The sequence below is a fragment of the Glycine max genome, chromosome 18 (assembly GCF_000004515.6).
Source record: "Glycine max cultivar Williams 82 chromosome 18, Glycine_max_v4.0, whole genome shotgun sequence".
Lineage (NCBI taxonomy): Eukaryota > Viridiplantae > Streptophyta > Magnoliopsida > Fabales > Fabaceae > Glycine > Glycine max.
Genome location: NC_038254.2, coordinates 48112169 through 48137449, shown reverse-complemented (window position 1 = coordinate 48137449; position 25281 = coordinate 48112169). Strand labels below are relative to the sequence as shown.

At 35.0% G+C, this 25281-nt stretch overlaps 1 protein-coding gene across 1 annotated transcript; it reads left to right on the top strand.

Moving 5' to 3' along the window:
• Positions 1 to 4581: 4581 nt before the first annotated feature.
• Positions 4582 to 11180, top strand: LOC100785766 (putative serine/threonine-protein kinase). The gene is made up of 6 exons (XM_006602590.4): positions 4582 to 5109; positions 6167 to 6270; positions 6375 to 6585; positions 6921 to 7158; positions 9426 to 9576; positions 10610 to 11180. The coding sequence occupies exons 1-6, from the start codon at positions 5034 to 5036 to the stop codon at positions 10970 to 10972; spliced, it is 1143 nt and encodes a 380-aa protein (XP_006602653.1). The 5' UTR covers positions 4582 to 5033; the 3' UTR covers positions 10973 to 11180.
• Positions 11181 to 25281: the final 14101 nt, after the last annotated feature.

Sequence of the window (25281 nt, the reverse complement as noted above, 5' to 3'; positions counted from 1 at the left end):
TTTGGATGATGAACCATTTTTCAAGGTCAAAAGGTCTTTTTCTATTGGTGTTGGTGCGGTTACCTCCTTTGGTTACCGAGAGGATGTTGATGGTCAGTGGGTTCGCAAACATGACTTGCCTCCGCCCATTCCTGACGAGCGTACCCCATCTCCTCCACCACAACGGGGTGATTCCACTTCTCTTCTGACTGAAGTCCTCACAGAACTTTGTGGTCTTCGAGCTTTAGTGGGTGAACGCTTTAATGCGATGGATACTCGCCTTGATGCAATGGATACTTGCTTTGAAGGGATGGATACGAGGATCACTCGACTCAAAGATGATATGAGCTTCATTAGGCGTTGCTTTGATGCCCCGGCCAACTCTTAGTTTATGTTCTATTTCCTTAGTTTTATATGTATTTCAGCCTTGTATTTTGGCGTTTATTACTTTTGTACTTTGATTAAGCTTGTCTTGGATGTTTGTCGTTCTGTTTTGCTTTGTCTTTGGACTTTGTTTTGATAACTTAAGCCTAGTTTGGTTTATTTTATGGTTTGGTTTAGTTTATGGATGGATTGTGCTATGGTCTTTGTTGTTGCCTTAGTTCTTTTCTTTAGACGTTTTTGGCTTTTTGATGTTGCCAAAGGGGGAGAGAACAGGGGGAGAATAGAATTTATCATAAGCTTATGCATAAATTCCAATCTTGAGGGGGAGTAAGGTTTGTGAGCACGCATTATCAATTGTATATCATTTATCTTGATTTCAGATTATTGTCATCATAAAAAAAGGGAAGATTGTATAAGCAAATATGATATGAAGTTTTATGAAGTTTTGATGATGCCAAAGATAAGCGCTTTTCACGTTTGATCCAAGTCAAGAATCCAGAACTTCAAGATAATTGATGAACTTAGTTCCTAGAATCTAAGGAAGAGTTTCTTAATTGATGATACACAGGTTTGGCCAAAGGATATTTTCCAAAAGTTTTTGAGATTTCATAAATATGATATTTACTCTCTGGTAATCAATTACCAGAGGTTGTAATCAATTACCAATGGCCAAATTCATTTCTGAAACAAATTTGCAAATTTTGAATTTAAAATTTAAAGCCTATAATCAATTACACAAGGCTTGTAATCGATTACCAGAAGTTTTAAACGTTTTATAACAGCCTTTAGAAATTTGAATTTGAATTTATATTTTAAAGGTTGTAATCGATTACAACTTGTGTGTAATCGATTACAACTTGTGTGTAATCGATTACCAGACATGAAAATTCAAATTTCAAATCTGAAGAGTCACAACTCTTCAGAATCTGTGTAATCGATTACCAGTTATGTAATCGATTACCAGTAAGGAATTTTCGAAAATAACTCCCAAGAGTCACAACTATTCAAAAAAAATTTGAATGACCATCAAAGGCCTATAAATAGGTGACTTGGGACACGAAATTCCTTAGAGTTTTTTTGAACAAATTGTCTTATCCTCTCAGTACCAAATTGTTTTATAACTCTCAAAATATTCCTTGGACAAAACACTTGCAAATTCAATAAGGAATCTTGAGTGATCTTTCATTGTAACATCCTTCTCTTAAAGAGAGAAAATTCTTCTTCTTATTATTCAAAGAAATCTTATTAAGAGACCGAAGGTCTCTTAAGTTGTAAGGTTATTTGAACACAAGGGAAGGGTTGTCTCTGTGTGGTTTAGAATTTTGTAAAAGGATTTTACAAGATAGTGGAAATCTCAAGCGGATTGCTTGGGGACTGGACGTAGGCATAGGGCATGGCCGAACCAATATAAAAACTGAGTTTGCATTCTCTCTTCCCTTAAACGTCTTTTATTTTATTGCAGTTTATATTTCGCTTTAAAGAAGTTTATTTTGAATTGTTCTTGAAATAATTCATAATTAGGGTTTCATTATTAGTTAAAAAGAGAGTTAAATTTTAATTGGGAATAATTTGGTATCTTAATTCAACCCTCCTTCTTAAGATACTGAGGTCACTTGTCTAACATACATATATATTAATAAAAACATTTTTCTTATATAATATTACATATTTTAGTTTAACTAATTTTTAAAATATATACATTATAAGTATTTTCAATATTTGTTATTTAAATATTTTAAAAATTACTATGTTAATATATAAAAGTATTTAAATAGTTATTTATAAAATAATAAATAACAAAAAATCTATACATTGATTTTTAAATAAACAAATTTATTAAATTAAAATAAACAAAATAATTTATTTAATTAAATAATTATATAAAATTAATAACAATAGTTATTTATAAAATAATTAAATAACAATAAAATTTATACATTAAATTTTAAATAAAAAAATTTATTAAATAAATAATTTATTAAATATAAAAAATATATAAAATTAAGAAAAATACAGATTGGCAATCCGTATGATTTAATGCAGTATAAAACGAAGATGTATGGAATGGGGTACTCGCGATAGGGACGCGTGATGGAATGAAAGAATGTAGGTTGATTACAATGGAGGGGAGGAATGAAGTCGCGACGCAACAGGGAGGGGAAGGAGGCGTCAATGGCTTCGATGATTGGTGTGGGGAGGGATGGTATATTTGATTTTTAACTAAAGGATATTTTGGTCTTCTTACTACACTTGTTGGATGTAGAAGAAGTTATGTTGGGTACAGGAAGAAATTCTCCTTTTTTGGTCCTACTATTCTAGAAGCCCTTTGTGTGACTTGTTTGCACCAATTTATTGAGTTTCAACTATCTCTACCTTAGAGAGATGCTTTTCACACCCTTTTAGTTGTTATTCCACTCCCATGTCTTTTAAGAAATTTGTTGTTTCCTAAATACCCTTTTGACATAATTACGATTATGTTGTATAAAATATTTCTATTGTATATTTTATACAACTAAATTATATTTTTTTTCGTTGCATTTCTAATTTTCATCACATTATATTGCAAAAATACTTTTTTGTTAACAACATAACAAAAAGGAAACAAAATTTTGTTTTGTTGTGTAATAGGATAGTAACATTATTTTAAAATAGAAAGTGTGCTCCATATACATATCAACAGAAAAAATATGCAAAGAGTCTCTAATAATATATACTAAGTATTGATATAGGGAAATGGTATTGAATTGAATTGTTGTATATGATTTGATGGTGCTTAAGTTTGTCTCATCTTGACTTTTGATTGTCAACAAAACTTGACTAGGCATGATCATGTTTTTGGTCATTTGATCTAGCAAAGTTTTTTCTTCATTACTTAAGCGATAAATATATGCATGGCCCAACAATGTTTAGACACTTCATAGTTATGAAAACAACATACTACAAAATAGTTTCCATTCAAAGTCTTTCGCAAACCTCCATTTTTATTTAAAGGGGCACCTATATTTTTAGGTTCCAACAGACTTATGGGTTAGCTTATCTTTATATTGTATATACTTTCCTGTCTTTTCACATGCCAATAACCCAAAGGTCTTCCTTCTAATTTCTAACCTTTCTATCAAACAACAAATCCAAGTTTCATTCCAATTTCTCGATCCCTCTTCAGCAACTCATCATGCTCATCAAATACTTAAAATGAATATTTTTTTTAGTAAAAGAACACACACATAGTAAAATTACATGACTTATAAATTCAATCAATAATTATCCAATATATCTCGGTAGTGATGAAATATTTAGAGTAATCAAGATAATTTGGTTGGGGAACAATATCCAAACCATTATCACTTGCTTCTATTGAATTTTTCAAACCATCATCATCTACTTGTATTGGATCTTCAAAAACATCCTCACTTGCTTCAATTGTATTTTCCCAACCACTTGGCATTGTAATTTCATTACGTAATTCTACAATCAATTAAAAGGGAACAATGAATTCAATGTTCATAAATAAATTATACAATTTTAAAAAAACACACACAATGGAATCAAAATTATATTGTATGTCTGAGTTGAGACAACGAAATCATGATTTTGTTTTGTCCCCCAACAAAACAGAATCAAGATTTCATTGGATCCAAGTTTGAAAAAAAAATGCATTTTGATCCATGGATGTACACAAACGAAGATCAAGTTGTTGAATCCTTATGAAAGTAGGGATGTTAGTTGCTGAATAGGGTGAGGGAGAAAGGGGGTGGGGTGTCATGCAATAGTGCTAAAAGGTGGTGGGAGAAGGAAAAGGAAAGGGGTGTAGAGAAATGTGGAAGGGTGAAATTGTCTCTTTACATTTTAAAAAAAAAGCTGAGGTGAAATAGCAAAAAAAACATGATGAGAATAGCAATTCCCCTGCCCCATTATGAAGGAAAGTAGGAAAGTAAGAAAAAGTTGCTTTTTGTTTTCTCTCCAATTTTCTTGTCTTTTTTCTTTCTTTCTGAACCACAGTCGTTTTCCTGTCTCGCTTGTCTTAGTCTTTTTTTGATTCATTGTGGCGGGCTATCTCTTCACAGCATCACTCTCCTGTCTTATATTATTATAAATATAAATTATAATCTATTATTATTTATTTTGTCAAGCAAAGATAAGTAGGGAACAGAGAAAATAAAAGTAAAAAAAACAAAACAAAACAAAGGGCAGATACTTGTCCCTTTCATAGTTTAACCCCGACTTTGTTAGATCTTTGCTGTCTTTCCTTTCTGTTGATAGCTTTCTTGACCCGTCGTTTCATCTTTCCATTTCCTAACCATTTATGGATTCACACGTTCCTGCCAACCCTGCAACACAGCTACCTCACATAAACTATCGAAGCTTTGGTTACTTTTCTCTGTATAAGAGTTAAAACCACAGTTTTTCAACGTTTTTAAACCCCCATCAGGTTGAAAACTCAGGCTAGGATTTTGGTTATAACAGTGATTCAAATTTCAAACCATGCTGTGAATTCTTTTACCCCTGCAGTGTATTCAAGTTTCCAACTTGCTTCATTCTTTTCCAAGGTAGTTGGATTGAGTGTCTTGTTTTCATCCTGGTTGGTAGTTGGTGCATGTGATAAATTTGAGGGACAAATGTTGTTACAAGGTTTAATGGGGGTGTAGGAGACTGGAGCTGGGGCCATAGTCATGTTTTGCAATTGGTTTGGTGCTTTGAATTGGTGTGGAAGGAGGGATGATCCTGAAGAGCAGCCTCATGAACAAGGTATTAAAAAAGAACATGGCTTTAAATTGCATCATGGACCAATTGTTTGTGTCTAATTGAATAGGTTGTTGAATTTGTGATTGTCATGATTTATTCCTGTTAGTTCATCCTTCTTTCTCTATTGTACCTTCCTATATTTTTCCTTCTGAAATGCTAGCTAGATAAGTGTTGTTACAAAGGTTGGAATTGCCTAATTATTGGTGGAAATAAAGGGATGATTGCTTAATGAATAGACTGCATTTTCTGGAATTTTTTTGTTCTGTTTATTAAATCCCACAGGTGGGAACATACAGACAATTTTGTATAAAATTGTTGTAGGTTCTTCAGTGAACTGTGGCTGGAATGGAGGATTGGATGTTGCTGGCAACTAACTTTAGGCTGTCAAAAATCAAAATTGATTTTGATGTACTAACTTGGATAATTTGATTGATTTCCCCTGGAAAGAAAAAAAGCTTAATCCTGGTTAATGAGGTTTTAAATTATTTTAATATTGCTTCTTATGGTAGCATAATTATAGGTACAGTTCTTTTGTTTTTAATTCTCACACTCATATGGTCAAAAGGGCAGTCATGGTTACACTTAATAGATAGATTTGAAGTTTATCATTTATCTGTTGCTGGAAATAGTTAATTGCGGGTCAAACCTGAGGTCAACCGGTTGAATTATCATTTATCTCTCTTGAACCACCTTACTACTCCCAAGTCCCAACTTAATGGGATGCATTTAAATCCTGATATCCTATTTTAAATGATTAATATTGAAATTTTACTACTGAAGATGGCTGGCAAGGGTGGTTGGCCATTGTTTGGTTACATTATTTTTTGGTTATGTACTTATATTGAATCCCTCCCGTATGGTGGAAATTATTGCAAATCATATAAGCAAAATATGCATGAATCTCTGTTTCAGTTGAAACTTGTCTAGATCTACTGAGACATCTTCACTTGGACATTATCTTCCTAAAATTGCTTTCTTGACTCTCTTTTTTGTATTGTCTTTTTATGAAATTTTGCATCCTGTGATTTATTTATGTAAGCTTTATATGTTTTCCTGACAGTGGTTGCAACTAAAAAGTTTAGCTATAACTCATTGAGATCAGCAACTCGAGATTTTCATCCTTCAAGTAAAATCGGTGGAGGAGGTTATGGAGTTGTCTACAAGGTGAGAGTCATGATCATCAGTTTTTTTTTTTCCTTTTATTTATGGTTACAATCTGTAGATGGATTTCAGTACATTTATTTTCTGATTGTCATTAATCTTTGCAGGGAGTTTTAAGGGATGGTACTCAGGCTGCTATCAAGTCTCTTTCTGTAGAGTCTAAACAGGGAACCCATGAATTTATGACAGAAATTGATATGATATCAAATATACGACATCCAAATCTTGTGGAACTGATTGGCTGCTGTGTTGAGGGCGGTCACCGAATATTGGTTTATGAATTTTTGGAGAACAATAGCCTTGCAAGCTCTTTGCTTGGTAAATACCAGAACAATTTAAATATGTATTAGAATTTGAGTGTTATCTAAGTAGTTGGCTGTTCAACTTTTCCATTTTCTGAAACCAGTTTATCTTTATATAAGACTCACTTTGCCAGTTTCATTGATCTGGGTTGCTCTTAAATATTGGAGCGTGCCATACACTAAAGATTTTGGGGAGGGAGCACAGAGTTTTGGAGATTTTTAGTGTGACTCCTCTGTTTGGTTGGGTTGTGGGAGTCAAGGGTTTGATATGCATATGCTACTGTGTAAATCAATGAATTGAAGGGTTATTTATGCATTGGTTTATTCTAATGCTGTGAGAATATTTTACAGGTTCAAAAGGTAAATATGTTGCTCTGGATTGGCCAAAGAGGGCTGCTATTTGTCGTGGCACGGCTTCTGGTCTAAGTTTTCTTCATGAAGAGGCTCAACCAAACATTGTTCACAGGGATATCAAGGCCAGCAACATATTGCTGGATGGGAGCTTTAATCCGAAAATTGGGGACTTTGGTCTGGCAAAACTTTTTCCTGACAATGTCACCCATGTTAGTACTCGAGTTGCAGGAACTGTGTAAGCACAAATGTATCTATTAATATTTCTATTTGTCTAACTGGTGCCAGAATCTTTCCTTTTGATCATTGCTTGAAAGTTAGTCTAGTTTTTCTGTAACTTTTTCAAATACTCATTTAAACTCCATGATTCATCTCAAAGGAACAAATTATCAAATACATATATTTTTGAAGGAACAAACTATCAGTGTTCTTAACTTTTGTAGTTTCTTATGAATCTTTGTAGACAACATTTATACCAATGAACTGCTTGATTAACAATTTGAACCGAGAGTTAGTAGTTATGACAGTTATTGTCTAAAGATGGATTTCAATGATGAAGATAATAACAGTCATGTTGACAGTTTATGGGTAGAAGAGTTAGAAGCAATGGTGTATCATCTGAGTATGTGTAATGGTAACTGTCATGTTACCAATTTTTGGTGGAAAGTTAGGAGCAGTTATATTATTAAATTTATGTGTAGTAGGGTGTAGTGTGAAAATAACTTATTTGGCAGTTTGTGATCAGGGAATATTCTTTATAGGAGACTTTTGTCTCTTGGAGGGCAATTGTATTGTATGTCATTTCTGTGTTTAGAATTATATTTTATTAGTTTATAAATTGGAGTTATATCAATCGACCATGACTAGGTGAGGGAAAGGATGGATCTATTGGAAGAGAAACTCCATGAAAGCCAGAATTCTGAGCAGAGTTCTGTCAAGTGTGGATGACAGTTTGGGGTGCATGGAGGACAAGATAGAAAGGTTGGAAGACAAGTTGACAGAGTCTTCTAAATGAAATGAAGAAGGTATTGGATAAATGGACAGAGAAAGAATTCAAGAGTTTCAAAGAGATGGCAGTTCTGCAGAATAGAAGTGACAATGTCAACATTAACTTGGCCAAGTTGAGTATGGAGGGCCCAACCATACAATGGTTCAATCTACTGAGAGAAACTGAAGCCCCTATTACTTGGGCAATATTTAAAAGAGCCCCGGTTTGATGGAAGAAAAGTTGAAAATCCATGTGAAGATTTGGTTTGAATTAAAGCAAATAGGAAGTGTAGAGGAGTACATAGAAGCCTTTGAATTTCCGTCTTTTCAAGCAAGAAAACTACCCGAGGAAAACACAGAATTGACACCTTTAAACTGAAGACTCATTGGAAGTCATGCAATTAGCATGAAATTTAGAAGCAAAAATGGTGTCCTTCAGTTGGACAGAATTCATGGTAGTCCAAAACTTGGTGCCAGGGATGTTCTACAAGGTTTCCAAAGGGTGGCACAAGTTTGCAGGAATGGGAGTTCCTATCTGTGACTGCATCAAATAAAACCAGTCATACTTTGAGGACAGGGCTGATTTTTTCAGCAGGAGGTAATGATGGGAACCGAGTGTTAGAAGCAGTTAAGACAGTTATTGTCAAAATGAATTTCAATGATGAAGATAAAAATTGTCGCGTTGGCAGTTGTGGGTAGAGGAGTTATAAGTAATTGTGTATTGTGTATTTTCATAGTATGTGTGAATAATAACTGTCATGTTGACAGTTTTGGGTAGAATGTTAGGAGCAGTTATACTATTAAATATGTGTGTAGAAGGGTGTAGTGTGAAAATAAGTATATTATTATTTGCAGTTTCTGAAAACAGAATATTCTCTATAGGTGACTTTTGTTTGGGACAAGAATTCTATTACTGTATTGTATGTGATTTGTGTATTCAGAATTATATTTTATTAGTTTATCAATCAGTGTCCTATCAATTAAGCGCTTCTGTTTCGCGTTCATGTGCCAGAATTAAATCACTTTAGACTTTAGTCTTGCCTAACATAGTAATATGCTTCAAACCACTTGAGCTTATAGTAGTTTAAACATCTTGACATGCTCTGCTAGTATCTCTATTTTTTATTGTTAGTAAATATTTAATTGTTACATTAATACATTTAAATTTTGAAACATTACAGAAAAAGTCAAGTAATTTCTATAATTTTTTTAGCAATAATAATGTGTGCTGCTAAGATGTAATGTTTGATCAAAGGTAGGATATCAAAAGAACGGAGAGGGGAAAGAAGTTTTAGACTAAAACTAAACTGTGCTGTCAAAAAGAAAACTAGAAGTAATTGCTTGTAATCTCCTATGTTTTTTGGGTTAAATTAGCATCTTTGTAATGTGGAGAGTGGACTAGTGCAGACCAAAGACATAAGATCCTTATCTCACATCTTATCAGTATAGGTACATTGATAATTCTTTGTATGAGACTTGGACATAATTTATAAGCCCAGTTTACCTCTTCTGTTGCAGGGGATATCTTGCACCAGAATATGCACTTCTGGGACAACTTACAAAGAAGGCAGATGTGTACAGTTTTGGGATTCTCATGCTTGAAATAATCAGTGGGAAAAGTAGTAGCATAGCTGCATTTGAAGAGGATTATTTGGTTTTGGTGGAATGGGTATATTTCTTAATTCTTGAGTATGTTTAATATTGATTTGATACAATACATGCTAGGATCTTCTCTTAGCTTCTTTAATTGCAAGAGACATAGGAACACACAAAGATAAATAAAGTCATAAATACATGTAGGATGCTTGAGAAGGGGGTTTAATCTAGCCCTTCAAAATGTTTTCTTGAACAGAAACTTCAAATTGAAACTTGACAGAGTATAGAGTGCTGATAAAACTTTTAGTAGACAGGTAACTGAAAAACCCAGAAAATCCAAAGCTTAGCATATCAATTAAAATAAAGAGGATAGAAAGCGAAGGAGCTTGCACAGCTGGTTTTATACTGGTTTGGCCCAGGGTGGAACTTGCATTCAGTTCCGCATAAGAGGTGAGATTCTCGCAACTCACTACTCATTAGCAAGTATTCTGAGTTTTGGCCTCTTCTGGCTAGTTACGATATAGCAGTTCACACACTCAGCTCATTGGTTACTAACTAACCTACAATCTAGAACACAAGATAGAATTTTCAGCCTAACAGCATAGTTATCAATAGAGCACTATAGCAGTGTGGAGCAGCCATGAGCTGCTACTATGTTTAGACAATGGTGTGTTTCCGAATAGTGGACATAGTGGCCAAAAAACAAAACGCACAACACAACAAAACAAAACAATACAACAACAACAACAACAACAACTACAAAAGCCTTTCCCCACTAGGTGAGATTAGTTACATGGATCACACAACATCATTCAGCTCAATTAATGACCAGATTTTCAAAGATATTAGTTACCAATTACCATGAGCTCCCTCTTTAATAACTTCCTATCTTTCTTCAGTTCTTGGTCTCCCTCCCTCTCTCCTTGACTAAAAATCATTCAATCTAATCTCTTCAAGGGATTGAATTGAAAAGCACAAAGCACACAAAAACAAAAAACAAAAAACAAAAAACAAAATTTAATGCATCCTTTTATATTTTTGTTGATCATAAAAAAAAAAAGAGCAGCAGTATATTGTTTCTCCTAACTCATCATTCATGCGTGCAGGCTTGGAAGCTGAAAGGAGAAAATAGGCTTCTGGACCTTGTTGATTCAGAACTAAGTGAATATGATGAGAGTGTGGTGTACCGGTTCCTTATAGTGGCTCTATTTTGCACCCAATCAGCAGCTCAACATAGACCAAGCATGAAGCAAGTATTGGAAATGCTTTCCAAGGAAGTTCATCTCAATGAGAAGGCATTGACTGAGCCTGGAATTTACAGATGGCACAGCACTGGAAAGAAGTGTGGTTCTTTGAATGAGACATCATCTTCTCAAGCAATCAAGTACAAAAGAACCGAAAATCCGCATGAAGCAAATTCAACTCACTTTAGTGGTACAGATATTGTGACAGAGATGCTTCCAAGATGATGATGGTTACATGTGTATGTGGTGTTAGGGTATATATTAGTAGGATGTGGTCATACTTGTCATTGTAGTAATTAGGAATAAGATCAATGTGTTTCCAAAGGGAAATATAAGATCCTGGGAAGAAAGGCCTTATTTCATTAGCATGTACATATGTGTGTGCATATACATATTTTCACTTTGCTAATTATGTTTCTGCTGTTAGCCTAAAGGTGTGATGATGATCTTATTTCTTGTGTTGTGCGCTCCTCTGTTCTACTTTCAACCTGTCTAACAAGTCATTTGATTGAATGTGGTCAAGTTATAGTGATTAATAGACAACCTGGAGTTTAATAAGCATTAAAATGTTCAGTAAAATTGTTCTAACATACATTATAGTAGTTTCTTTTGAAATTTTGTTATATGTTTTTCTCTACTACTTTTAATTGGGTTATCTGGTATGAATTAGGGATGGAAATATGGAAATAAGCTGAAGTAGGTTAAGCTTATTATGAGTCTAACCTGTTTTTTAAATCTAAGGAGATGATGAAAAAAAAATAGATAAACTAATCTTAAAAGCCTATCAAAGATAGGATGAGATATTTTTATATATTCTATACTCTTCTTTTTTACATAGGTGAGCATATATAGAGGGTTTTAGTCTCTTTTTGCTCAGTAGGAGCTACTATTACTTCCTAAATGCTTGTATATCCTCTCACTCCAACATTCTCTTATTTGTAGCCTTTTTATTCCCTCTTCCCTTTTAGGCTATGTTTGAATTGATGGGAAGATATGGAATGGAATAGATTAAAATAGAATAGAGTAGAATGGACATTACCACTCATTTTAACTTTCTACTAGAATTATCTATTAAGTTTCTTAGACATTTTGCAATCACAAATTAATTACACAAACTTGTTTTTCATTCACCAAAATTTGAATCCTACGTGTGCCATCTTTAGTAGTCTTATTGCTTTATTAGTCTCATTGCTTTCCTACGTCATGCTGTTCAAGGTTTAGAAAATACCTAGTCTAGGGATGAGTTGGTATAGGCTTTAAATGCAACAGACTATAGCAGTAGAAGTACCTAACATTGTGTACAAAGAAGTGTGTAGGCTTGAGATGGTTAGTTGTTAGTTTGACCATGATTAAAGAGGGTGCTGACTTTTTATGGAGTTCATAATGGCCATTATGATGCAGCTTGTGGTAAGCTCATATGCGTTTGTTTTCCATAACAAAACTTGGGTTCTTTTGTTAAAGTTTTGGAATAACAGGAAAGAGTTTAGGAAATCTATTCTTCTTTCTATATTCCTATGTAGATCTCCCAATTTTTTTGTTACATGATTCTTCTTTTTTTTAGTTTCATAGCATCGGTCCTTAATTTTAACGTTACAATAATGATATTTGAACACATGTGACAGTACAAACACTATTTATTACTCAAATTTCTCTCTATTTCCGTCTTTTCATATCATATTACCTATAAATTTACAATTTTGGTGTCCATACATCATTTTTGTTAACCATATTTCGTGTGTTAAAGTGACGTACTACTCCAATTAGGACATAGTTAGCTACAACAAACCTAGGCTGAACTTCTAAGGGCCAACAAATCCAAAAGTGTATCGTCTATATCCCTTGTAATACCCTCAATAATAGAGTTGACTGTGTAAATATTGTTTTTAAGTCAACAACAAAGGTCCATAATAGACAGCTTACGTATCTCCTAATAAAGAAAGGTGGTTTAAAAATTGAACTCATAGACTAGCTTTTTCTACATAATGTAAGAACGCTATATAGCTCATCATGTTTTTATTTAGATATACAGAGGAACCACACCATTGTGTGAATAGTGGAGCCTAAATTCCAAGATTGGCAATTACTCTTTGTCGTTTAAATCTTGTTAGACATGATAAGAATTTTTTATAAAATGATTTTTTTTTCAATACCATTATTGATATAAAAAAAATAATATCAAGGTTTATTGACATGGTTCACACTTGTGTGGTCATCTTTTTTCTGCTTCGCCGAACATACTTGGTTACGAAAGGTGGATAGCTCCTCCATTTGGATGTATCTCGTTGCTCGTGCTTGAAGTTCATCCAGATCTTTGGGTTGCTTCCGACAGAGGTTGTTGGCAAAAATCCATGGCTTGAGCGTTGTGATCATAGAATGTAGCACGACACCATGGTCGAGGTCTCTAATTCTAATGGAGATGGTGGCGTACCTCTCCAAAAAAAAAAAACTGCAATGACTCGTCATTAGCTGGGCAGAGGTTGACTAGAGCGATGGATGTGGTGTGGTGAGGGCGGTTGGTTTATATTGCACTCCGAAGCGTTGGGCTAAGGTGAAGAAGGAGTCAATGGATCGTGGGGGTCACACTTGTACCACGTCAGTGTCGGCCCTTTGAGGGAGATGGGAAAAACCTTGCACATCACGACGTCGTCATTATGTAGTACAAATTGACTTGTGTGGTGAATGCATCCAAGTGTTTGTTAGGATCAGAGGTACCAATGTATCTTTCAATGTTCAGGGGTTTCCAGGTTATTGGTAGGGGTGTATCCATGATGCCATCTACGAAAGGGTGTCAGTGAACTACATCATGGTCGATGTTGAGTGATCTGAGTCGGGAGTAGATTAAAGGTTGCTCGTGGTGGTTATAAGAGGAGAGTTAAGTGTGACTTTCCTGAGTATATGTCTCGACATGGGTGGGTGGGGATGGGGAGCGAGGTGGAGATGGTGGTGGTAGGGGCAACGGAGGTGGGTGCTGGATTGTAAGTTGGACTCTGAGATTCGCGTTTTCTTCTATTAATCATCACATGTTCGCCTCGTGTTGTTGCCTCGAGACCTCCAAATCGGCCTCCATTTTTTTTCGTAATTATTCCATTTGTTCTCGAATTTCCCATATTGTTGATGTCTTGGCTTGTGTGGAGCACGCAGATGAACTGCGATTGCCTCTCCTTGTTGGTACCATTTTGCAATCGAAGAAAATTTTTCCTCAGCCCCACGGTGGGTGCCAAATGTTCCTATTGAGTTCTGACCGAGCTGCCTAGTCCTCCTCTTCCTAGTGTGATCTCCGATCTCCAGGGTTGAAGTGAGGGGAGGTACCTGCAAAAGAGACTCTAACGAGTAAGTTAGTGGTGCTCTGAAGTGTTTTTGTGCCTATGTGTGGGATGAGTAAAACATACATGGGGATCTCTCCTCTGGATCTATATATACATATCCAATGTTAAAGGAGTTGCGCAATGCTTAGAGCCACATTGGTAAACTACTCTTCTACTCATTGTGGCCAAGTCCGTAGGTGACAGTTGGGGATTGCCACAACCCGAGCATGTGGGGCCCCACGAGTCGAGTACGCGCTGAGTTTCACGAGCCATACGGTACAACAATCATTTATGTTCTTCCAGACACAAAATATAACAACACTCTACAAAGGTTTAGCTTAGTTGGTTGAACAGGTGCGTAAGTCATTAACTTATTATGAATCTCTTGTTATATGTTTTCAATTCATACGGGTAAAAAAAAAAGTGACCTCATGTGGTTTTAACAAGGCGAATGCAGTAATTCTTTGATTTAATTAATTTCTTTCCATAACCATGTGGTGGATGTTTATTATTTCTTCTTTTCCAGCTTTAGTCAACTAGCCATTCGTTCATTATTTTTGGTTTTGGTTTTGTATGTAGATTGCAGGCCATGGACGAAGACGCTGAGTTGAAGAGATAGAGGGAAACAACAAAAGCACTAATGGGTTCTGTAAGGCAACAATATTGTCAACAGTACAACATTCTCCTTGTTTTGAAGGAGCTTTGGAGATCAAACGAAGAATTATTCAAGCCAAGGAAGGTGTCCATCGAGTCTCGATACAAGGGAAGAAGGGAATTACTTCAAATGGAAGGGCTTAAGTGGCGTTGCATGATCTTCCTTCTTATTCGAACAAATCAAAATGCAACAGAAATTCTAGAAACTTTTATGTGTGTCATGTTGGAGCACAACACAACGGTTCATGCAAGCTATGTTGAAGAAATCAAACTCGACGGGTTCGATCTGGCCACAATTATGATACGTGACAAATGTTTTCTATTAGAGCTTTTCATTTCTCAATTAAATGAATGGAATTCAAAATTACTTTCTTTGTTGTCCTTAGATTTGTTTCTCCCATACTTTCTTGGCCAAGAAGTGACGACAACATATAAGGACAGGATGAAGAGCAATCTCATACTAGTAGAAAACCAAATACCACTTTTCATTCTTTGTTTCAACTACTTTTTTCCCTAACTCTATCCTGATCAAAGTGGGATTTCCAGTTATATTAGTATTACACAACATCTAGCTCTGTCTTACCTTGTTGACTACTCTCCAGATTCAAGCTCTACCTCTAATTCCACCCTCGTTGATGTCGTTCATCTTCTTGAACTTGCTCACTTGACCATTTTCAGGAAGAGTCTTTGAAGACGCTAATAAATACAATTGCACATGTGGCCTCCTTCTCCTTCAATCACCATCTCGCCGAAACCACTATCAGAATAAAATCCTTCATCCTCCCTGCTCTATCGCGTGCGCTTAACTCTCTCTCGACCTGGCATCGCTTTCTTCTTTCTTGTTCTCAAGCTTTCATACTCCCTCTCGTGGTGTCTTACTATTTCATGATTTGGAAGAAAAAAGAGATTTGGTAGGTGTTTACATTTTGGGGATTGGGGTTTGTGTTTGGAAATTGGGACTATGCACTTTTGGATGAAAGTTTTTTTTCTTAAAAAATAATAGAAAATATAGTGGCAGTTAAAATTGTCATTTGTAAACAAAATTGTCTAAATTGGATGGGAGCCCAAGTCCAATGATTACACTGCCAAATAGTAGTACTTCCCATTCAATGTTTATGATAGGTGAAGTAGGAAAATACAGAGAACAAATGAAGCAACCCTAGTTAAGGAGAAGCAACGTAAAATGCTGGAGAAGCTCTTACGTTGCATTTTGTATCTGTTGGCTATACAGGAAGAACCTGTACAATGAACTTCACTTTCAGCTCAAGATCCTGGGTTCATGTAGAGGGTGATAATTACATAGAAGTGTTCTCAACACTTACAATGGAAAATTATGATTTATTTTGCATTAAGAAAATATACAAAAGTAATAAATAGAGAAAAATAAATTTGTGTAGCCGAACGTGCATTCTTGAAGTAATAAAGTTTTTCTTCTATAGTGTGAAAACTCTACATGTATATATTCACACCGAGACCATTCCATATTATCAATCATTCTTTGATGAGTAAAACTCTAATGAGCAAATCCTCTTTCTACTTTTCAGGTAAAACTAGGTTTGAACTTTTCTAGTTTGTGTCTTGCCTCATGTAGATGTTTCTATTTATAATGTTAAAGAGATATGGATTTCGGTCTTTTTTTAACAGAAAAAACGAAAGATTTTATTTAAAATAATTTCATATCTCTTTATCTTTATAAAAATAAAAATTATTTCATATCTTTTGTTTTAAGAAGTTTATTGATATAAGACAAAGATAATTTACAATTAATTATATGACTAATTACAATAATTAATCACATGATCCTGCTGGATAGCAATAAAATATTATTTTTATTTTATGAACAACTTCCCCATTTATAAAATAATACTCCATTTTTTATATTAATTATATTCTTGGTGCTTGCAAAAAATATAATAATATTTCACTAAAATATTTATTTGATTAAATTAAATTCTCTAATTTAATTATCAAATGAATTATTTTATTTTACAAAGATTGGAACACTCGTTTGTGTGTGACCCTCATAAGTTTAATACTAAACCAATATGGTAGGCGTTTAACAATACTTCCTAACATCCTAATAGCATGAAATAACATCTTTTACCTTCAAGAACCAATGGAAGAATAATGTAATATTTTCTTCTATCATTTATAACTCAAGGTTAACTCTATAGTATAGTATTATTGTCGGTCTAATAAATTAACACATTTAATCAATAAATGACTTAAGAAACTCTTTTCTTTTTCATTCAATTGCTCTAGCCAAGGTCTTAATTCCATCATAGAGCTCAAACTCATTACTAAGTTGATAGATTCCTTCTTGATTAATCATTAATTCTAAGCATTTAATCATATCCAAAATTCATCTGACTAGTGTCCTAAGACATTAGGTGCTCGAAATTAAAATATAAAAAACAACTTGTTAATTACTATGATAATTTCAGGTCAAAGGAAACTATTATATCTCTTCTTGAGAACTTTCTATTGACATATCAAGGTAATATTCTTCAAAGTTCAACTTCTCTCCTTATCTTTCCTTCATTCCCACACAACTTTTTTCTCTCTCTCTCATTATCTTCCTCCATTGAAGCTTCCTCTCTAAGCTTCTTATCCAAGACACTCTCTTGGTGGTGAAACTTCTTCTTCCATGGCTATTCCCTAGTGGATGGCGCCTCCTCTCACCTCTTCTCCTTTATCTTACACTGCAACTCCAAGGCTGAAAATCACCGTTGAAGGACCTCATTGAAACTCAAAGATTCAGCCTCCATAAAAGCTTCTCAAGCAAGCTTCCATTTCTCAATTAAGTCAATTCAATGATGATATTCACATATACATCATCTATATATGCAATTTAAAATGAGATTTATTGATCTTTATCTAATAAAGATAATCACATGCATATTGATCTATCCGGATTATTGATGTCCTATTCACAATAATCCTATGATCAAGAATAATTTAGATTAAAATTATAAAGGACTTGTTTCTCATTATCATAATCTTTAACATGATAACAAGCCTCTAAATTTTAATCAAGGACTTGTCAAATTAATAATTTAATAAAACAATAAATATAATAATAAAATAAAAAAAATTATTGAAATTGATAACATGATATATTGGATCTTGGGCATACATAGAGAGGGTTTATACTTCAATACTACATCGACAACAAAGAAACCATCATATGGAATCCATCAATAGGTGCCCATAAATGAATAAGAATCACAAACGTCAAAACTTGGAAGTTTAACCAATTATTTTTTATTTGGTTTTGGTTATAACCCATCAACAGATGACTATTTGTTTATTCTCATTTCATTGTTTTCTATATTTCCTCTTGAAATACATGTTTCTCCTTCAAAACTTGATCATAGAATGAAGAATACTTTAACGTTTTGTATGATGATCATGGCAATGCAGAGAGAGCTTGTAACACATCGTTTTTCGTAAAATAAATTAAAAAAAATTATTAAAAATAAATAAAATTTTAGGAAAATAATAAGATTTCTGTAATTAAATAAATAAGGAGAAATATTTTTATTAATTAAAATAATGGTTCTAAGGTAAATGAAATAAATATATGTTCTTAGAAAATAAAAAGGATGTTTTATTTATTCACTTGATAGGGAGTAAAATAGAGTTTCTTTTTATAAAATAAAATAAAAAAAATAAAGTTAATAATAGGTTGAGAGTACCCTAGTTACAAATAGAAACATATTAGATCAGTTTTTACATTCCATGATATGTCTCTACGATCTCTCTTCCTCTCAAACTCGTTTTTCCTTCTCCCCTCCCAAAACTCTATCTTTTTCCCGCATACATTCAAGTCTGTCATAGTAAAACTATGATCCTGAACTCATTAACTATTCGATCATCGTGAAATTTGAACACCAGGTTTAGAGTTCATTTTCATACATCACCACCTTTGGGATTTGCAAAATAATGTTTATGGTGAGAGAAATATCCCTCACACAAAGCTCTCTTTTTTCGCATGCATCCAAAACTATTCTAGTAAAACTAAGATCTTTGACTATTTAACCATTGGATTATCATGAAATTTAAACACCAGGTTTGAAACTCATTTTCACACATCTTCACCGTTGGTATTTGTGAAATAATGTCTATAATAAGAGAAATGTCTCTCTCACAGAGACTATGAAATGGAGGCTCCAATCACTTCTCCTTCTCTCTAACGCTTGGAAACCCTAGCAGAGAAACTAGAGGAAAAGCTTGAATAATCTTAGGAAACCGCTAGAGAGGCTGTTATCATTGTCGAACTACACATGTGAGCCCGCTTAGAGGTAAGGGATGAGTTTATCGCAATCAGGGTTAAAATGAACATGTGTAGAAATCTTTAAAGGATCAAATTGGAGTTTATTTTGGAATGTTTACTGTATTGTAATTCTTCCTTAACAATTATAATTGAGATTATTGAGTTTGACGGGTCAATTGAATGTTTTTCGTGTTTTTTTGTATTTTTGAACCTACGATTTTGATTGCTTCGATTTTGATATGATTATGCGAAATTGTTTGAGGGGTTTTACTCCCCTTGTTGTGAGAAGCAGTTTTGTATAATTCGTTTGTGTTTTGGACAAGATTTACTAGATTAGCGTGATAAATTGTTATATTGGAGTCATGAAATTGTGATTGAGATTGTGTGTAAGTGATAAATTGAATATGTGATGAATTGTGAGATACATGTGTATTGAGATGTTGTATGCATTGAGTTATGAGCTATGAACCGTAAAATCACACGATTGTAAGACCCTTTAAAGGCGACGAGTTAATGCAAGATGAGTATTGTGATGAGAACCACTGTGGGAATCCAACGAGTTTAATCACTTTGAGGTGCGACGAGTTAAAATTATTTTGAGAACAATTGAGGAGTTGTGTGTTTTGTATAGTTCATAGATATAGTCGGCATGCAAAAATATTTTCTAGGTTGAACTTGAATCAGGAGGAAGAGGGCCTGACGGACTCTTCAAAGTCTAGGCCTTGGGGGTAAATACACCTAGTTTGAGTGCTCCTTTAAGCTTGTGCCGATCCCACATAGTTGGAGCATTCTCGCAAAACAGTGTGACGCTGGCTAGTCTCCCTATGATTTTACCTAGTGAAATGACTTGACTTACCAGTACATGGTCTATTTTGTCATGTACTCCTAGGCATCCGATGAGATTTTTCATTGGAATGGTCTCACATTGCATATAGGATTGAGTCTTAGTGTATCTGTTGCATAATGTTTGTGTAATGATCATTGTGAATTGTTACGTTATGGTGTGTAATGAATTGTGTAAGTGTGAGATGTTGTGTTGTGCTTAAGATGTGTTATTTTGAACACGTGATTAATGTGAAGGTGTGAAATTTAATTTTGTGATTAAATCCTTGGGACAAATGATGTTACGTAATGAGTGGTAAAATGACGCGAATTGTGCTAAGTTGAGCTTGTTATACTTATACTATTTATATGTGTCTTCGTTTATCTTTGCCTGTTTAGGAATGTGATAATTCACTCCCCTATGTGTTGTTTGTGTTTGGATCCTGTGATGGTCTCAAACCTTGTGTTCATGAGAGCAGATGACTAGGTGGATTGCTTTAAGGAACCTCGTGTTGAAGGACATCAGGACACAATACTCTAATAGGATGTGACATTGGTGCATGAGTTTTTGTTTTAATTGCATGATGTTCCAAGTATGTCACTTTACTTTATTTTATTATATTACTTAACTTGAGTTCTTTTGTAAACTTGAGCGGTCTTGTGTTGAGTCGAAAATGTTTTCATACTCTTATTTGATAACTTTTTAATTTGATGATTAACGTGGATGTGAACCTTTTATCCACATGAACTCTTTTATGTTTATTGAATAAAATCTCTTTAATTAATTTTGTATTTTCATGTATGATATTATATAAATATGTATGTCGGGGTAAAGGGTGTAACAGAGCTGGGTCGTTGTTGAATGGGCTCTTCATTGGTTGGTTTTGTCTAGGGATGAGAAGAGGCTTGTGATCATCGCTTTTGACTTGATACATAGGAGTTTATTGGAGATTCCATTGTTGGGCCATTTAACTCTGGGAAAATATGAAATATATACTTTAAGGGTAATGGGACTATGGGAGGATGTCTGAGCGTGTGTTGCTGAGCCCAAGAATGTGAAACGATTGATATATGGGTGATGAAAGAGTACAAAGTGCAATCATCTTGAACTAAATTCATTTTAAAAAGTAGTAAAATTAATTATATTATGAGAAAAAATAGTGCACTGACATATATAAATATGTACTATACTCTCACTCTTTTTAAGATACCACTCTCACTTGATTATATAAAAGAGTTAAACTCAAGTTTTTATTTTTTTTAATTTCATATATTACATGTTAAGCTTTTTTTTTTAACTATCTTGTATAAAAATAATTATTAAATATTATATTGATAAAGTTATAAAATAATTTAAGAAAAAACAATAAAGATAATTGAGTTATAATTAAGTTAGAAAAATTAATAAAAGTTATAATTGAATTATAATTAAGTCGTTGGACTTGACCACCATGTCATCCACAAAAACTTCCAGGTTTCATCCAAGCTGACCCTGAAAAACTTTTTCCATTAAGTGCTTATACGTGGCTTCAATATTTTTTAGCCCGAAAGGGATGACTTTGTTACAAAACTTGGTGATGAATGTCAGTTTCTCCTCATCCTTGGGGTCTATCCTTATTTGATTGTAATCGGAATACGCATCCAGAAAACTCAACATCATGTGTTCGGCCACCCTATTGACTAAGCGATTGATGTTCGAGAGTGGGTAAGTATCCTTGGGGCACACTCGATTCAAATTTGTGTAATCTGTGCACATTCTCCACTTCCCATTTGGCTTCTTGACCATGATCACGTTGGAAAGCCAAGTGAGTAGTCAATTTCTTTGATGAACCCGACGCCCGTCAACTTGGTCACTTCTTATCGCATTACTCGATACCTCTCTTCTCCTATCTTTCTCTTCCTTTGGGTGACTGCCTTGGCGTCTTCACATATGGCTAACTTGTAACAATGAAAGCTTGGGTCGATACAGGGCATGTCTGCCATGGACCACGCGAACAAGTCAATATGTTCCTAGATGACTCGCTGCATATGGCCAATATCATCCTTAGGTAGTTGGTTCCCTAACTAAGTGACTTGTCCTTGCCTAGACCCGAGCTGAAAAGTGGTTGTCTCTTCAACCGAGGCCACTCAATTATCATCACTAGTTCTAGGGTCAAGCTCAAGTCTTTCTACCTTTTTGACCTCAGTTCTAGTTTCCACACAGTGGATGGCTTCCAGGGTTCCTTTCTTGGTATGAGGTCATAACCTAAGGTTGGCCATGTAACATTCTCTAGCTGTCCTCTGGTCGGTGTGCATGGTTACAATGGTTTCGACGTTCGACAAAAATTTCTTTGTGAGGTGAAGGGTTAGAACGATCATACCGAGGGCATTAAGTGAGGAACAGGCGAGGAATATGTTACATGATGTGTAAATGTCCACTATTACATATCGTATCTTCATCCTTTTCTGTAGCGGCCCCTCGTTCTCGAACTTGGTGTAGCACTAGATGCAACCCTTCTTCCTTACCTATTCCCCAACAAAACCGAAAAGGAGGTCATCATGTAGGAGGGTCTCCAATTCGAGTATATTCATCTATTTGAAAGTTTTCCAAAACAAGATTTCGACCGAGCTCCCTTGATCTACCAGGGTTTTTATTAATGATGCAGTTGGCTATCTTAACACTAATAACCATTAAGTTGTCCTACACTAGGTCAATTGCCTTGAAGTCATCTATAGTGAAGGTTATGGGTGGCATGTTAGGTACTTGGTGTCGGGAAATCATGTTGACGGATCGGACCTGCAAGAGATGTTTCTTTCGTGTGAAGGCAGTGGCCCCACCCCTAATTATGGTGTTGGTGATCCACCTTGGTTGGTTGAGGGGTCTCTCTTCTTTCTCCCGGGAGCAACTCTGGCTTTTCTGCCTTTCTAATCGTCTTGCCCATTCTTGATCTTTCCCCCGACTGTACTCGACCTTATTCCTCCCCTCGGATTGGTACATCCGTGGCTTGTGAATGAACTCCTTTAAGTGGGCGAGCTTGATGAACTCCTCTATCTTGTCCTTCAAGGCACCACACTCTTCCGTTGAGTGACCACGATTACGATTATACCAACAACGTTTTGAGTAATCGACCTTTGAGGGTGTTGGCTTTCTTGGGAATGGAAAAATGTTGACAAATAAGGCTTGATCCATGATACGGGCTAGCGGTAAAAGGAATGTATTGGGTAAAACGTGACTCTCTCGGCGGCTGATCCCTCCTTCCATCGTCACGGACCTTGCTAAAGTTGAGTTTGTCATTACTTTTTTTGGTTGACACGACATCGACCCGAATTGGTCCCGATATTCGGCCAATTCTTCCATCTGCGTATACTTATCTGCTCTCATTCGTAACTCATCGAGGTCAGATGTCGGTTTCTTACAGAGGTTGTTGACAAAGGGTCTCGATCGTAACGCCGTTATTAAGTGGTGCATGACCATCGGTGGGTCCAAGTTTCGGATATTTAAAGTCATTTTCCAAAAATATTCCATGAAGGTTCGCAATGGTTCCTTCTTTTCCTGCCCTGTGTTGACGAGGGTCATAAAGGTTAGGTGGTGAGGTCGGCTAGTGGCAAACTGCGTTCCAAAGTGAGCAGTCAGGGTGTTGAACGAGTCTACTGAGTTGAGGGGTAGTTATGCGAACCAATGAAAGGCATGCCCATTCAGTGATGTCGGGAATACATGGTAAAGGACCACATCATCGATGGTGTACATGCTCACTTAGGTAATGTACACATCTAGGTGCTTATTCGGTTTGTGGTGTCGTCATATTTCTGAATAGTTAAATTCTTCCAGTTGGAAGGAAGAGTCACCTCCATGATGCTAAGGACGAAATGGTTCTTGAAATACGACAATTGTCTTGCAAAGTGTTGAAGGTCGGGGGAATCATGTTCGAATAAATACTCAAATTAGTGGCCCTAGTTAAGCCAACTGTAGTTAATTCAACCTCCCCTTCTTCCGATAAGTTAGTCTCAAGTTGTCACAACCCCTGTGCCTCCCGAAGGTGAGCATTCTCGCGCTGAAGGGCAACAATTTCCTCGGCATGGTGCTTTTGCATCTCAGAGACCTAAGTCCATAGTCTTCTAACTATTAAAGACAAGTTGGTCTGATTTCCTACATGAATGTCTTCGTTGTGATTGTTAGCCGGTTGCTCCATTGTTGTTGTGTTCATTTCAGTTATGGTTATAGCCATAAATTCTTGGGGTTGGGATATACATTACTCGACCCCACGGTAGGTGCCAAAACGTTCCTGTCACAAATGGACCAGATACCTGTCCTTCTACCAAAGAGTCTTCTACTGTGTTGAAGGGTCTTCTACTTGTAGTTTCTTGCTGAAGCCTTAGGTGTGTGAGTACTCGGCAGGACAAGGGGGGTACTTGTAAAAAACACTTTGATGCTTAAGTGAGGGTTCAACTTAGAACTATTAATGGTATATAGAGTGTTTGAGAATGAATCAATGCTTTTACTTGAGGGATTCACCCTTTTTTATACTAATCTTACTAGGCCTGAGGTCTATGAACTTTATTAGTGATAATCATGAATGATGGCGATAACCACACGGGATAATCATAAGCAAGGGGTTTCGAGACATCCTACATGAAATATGTGGATATATGGCCGAATGAGGAGTACTCAGCCATACATGGTCATTGGCCAAAGGGGTCAGCTTGGATGTGTCAAATGTCCACTTGTCCTGACCGAATATTTTATATGGAACAATAGTATCTTAAATAAAAATTATTTTTAAGAAGATTAAAAAGAGTATTTTTCAAATATATTAAAATTATGAGTATAATTAATATTATATTAATTTATTTTATTTCTTGGAATCCTATTCAAGTTCATTTTGATAGATGTTTAAATGCATTTCATTGTGAAAAATAAAATAGTACTCTATTATATTAATTTTTTCACATCTCAATTAATGTAGTATGCGTTTTATTTGAATGCGGACAAAAAAAACTCCCTCCGTGGATTCATCATGAGTAGTGTTAAACTAAATTCAAATAAAAATCACATACTAATTAATATTACATCAATTTATTTTATTTATTGACACCCAATTTAAATTCATTTTAATAGATGTTTAAATGCATTTTTCCCCTTTTTTTATATCATTTTTTTTTCACATCTCAATTGATGTAGTACGCGTTTTACTTGAGTGTGGACCCAAAACTCCCTCCGTGGATTCATCATGAATTTACAGTCGCAACTCATAAATCGATACATAATTTTCATGATGTAGTAGTGGATCCTACATGAGTAGAGAGGTGAAATTCTTTCGTATAATCATGGGTAGAACTTGGTAAAAGAGCCTTGATTAATTGGTTCGTTTAATCTGTCACATGGGTAGGCTAGAACTTGATAGTACCTAACTCATTAAATGTAAGCTTATACAAGTTAGCTCGCTTGGTCCATGAGTTAATTAACAACATCATACATTTTTAATAAATAATTGATTATT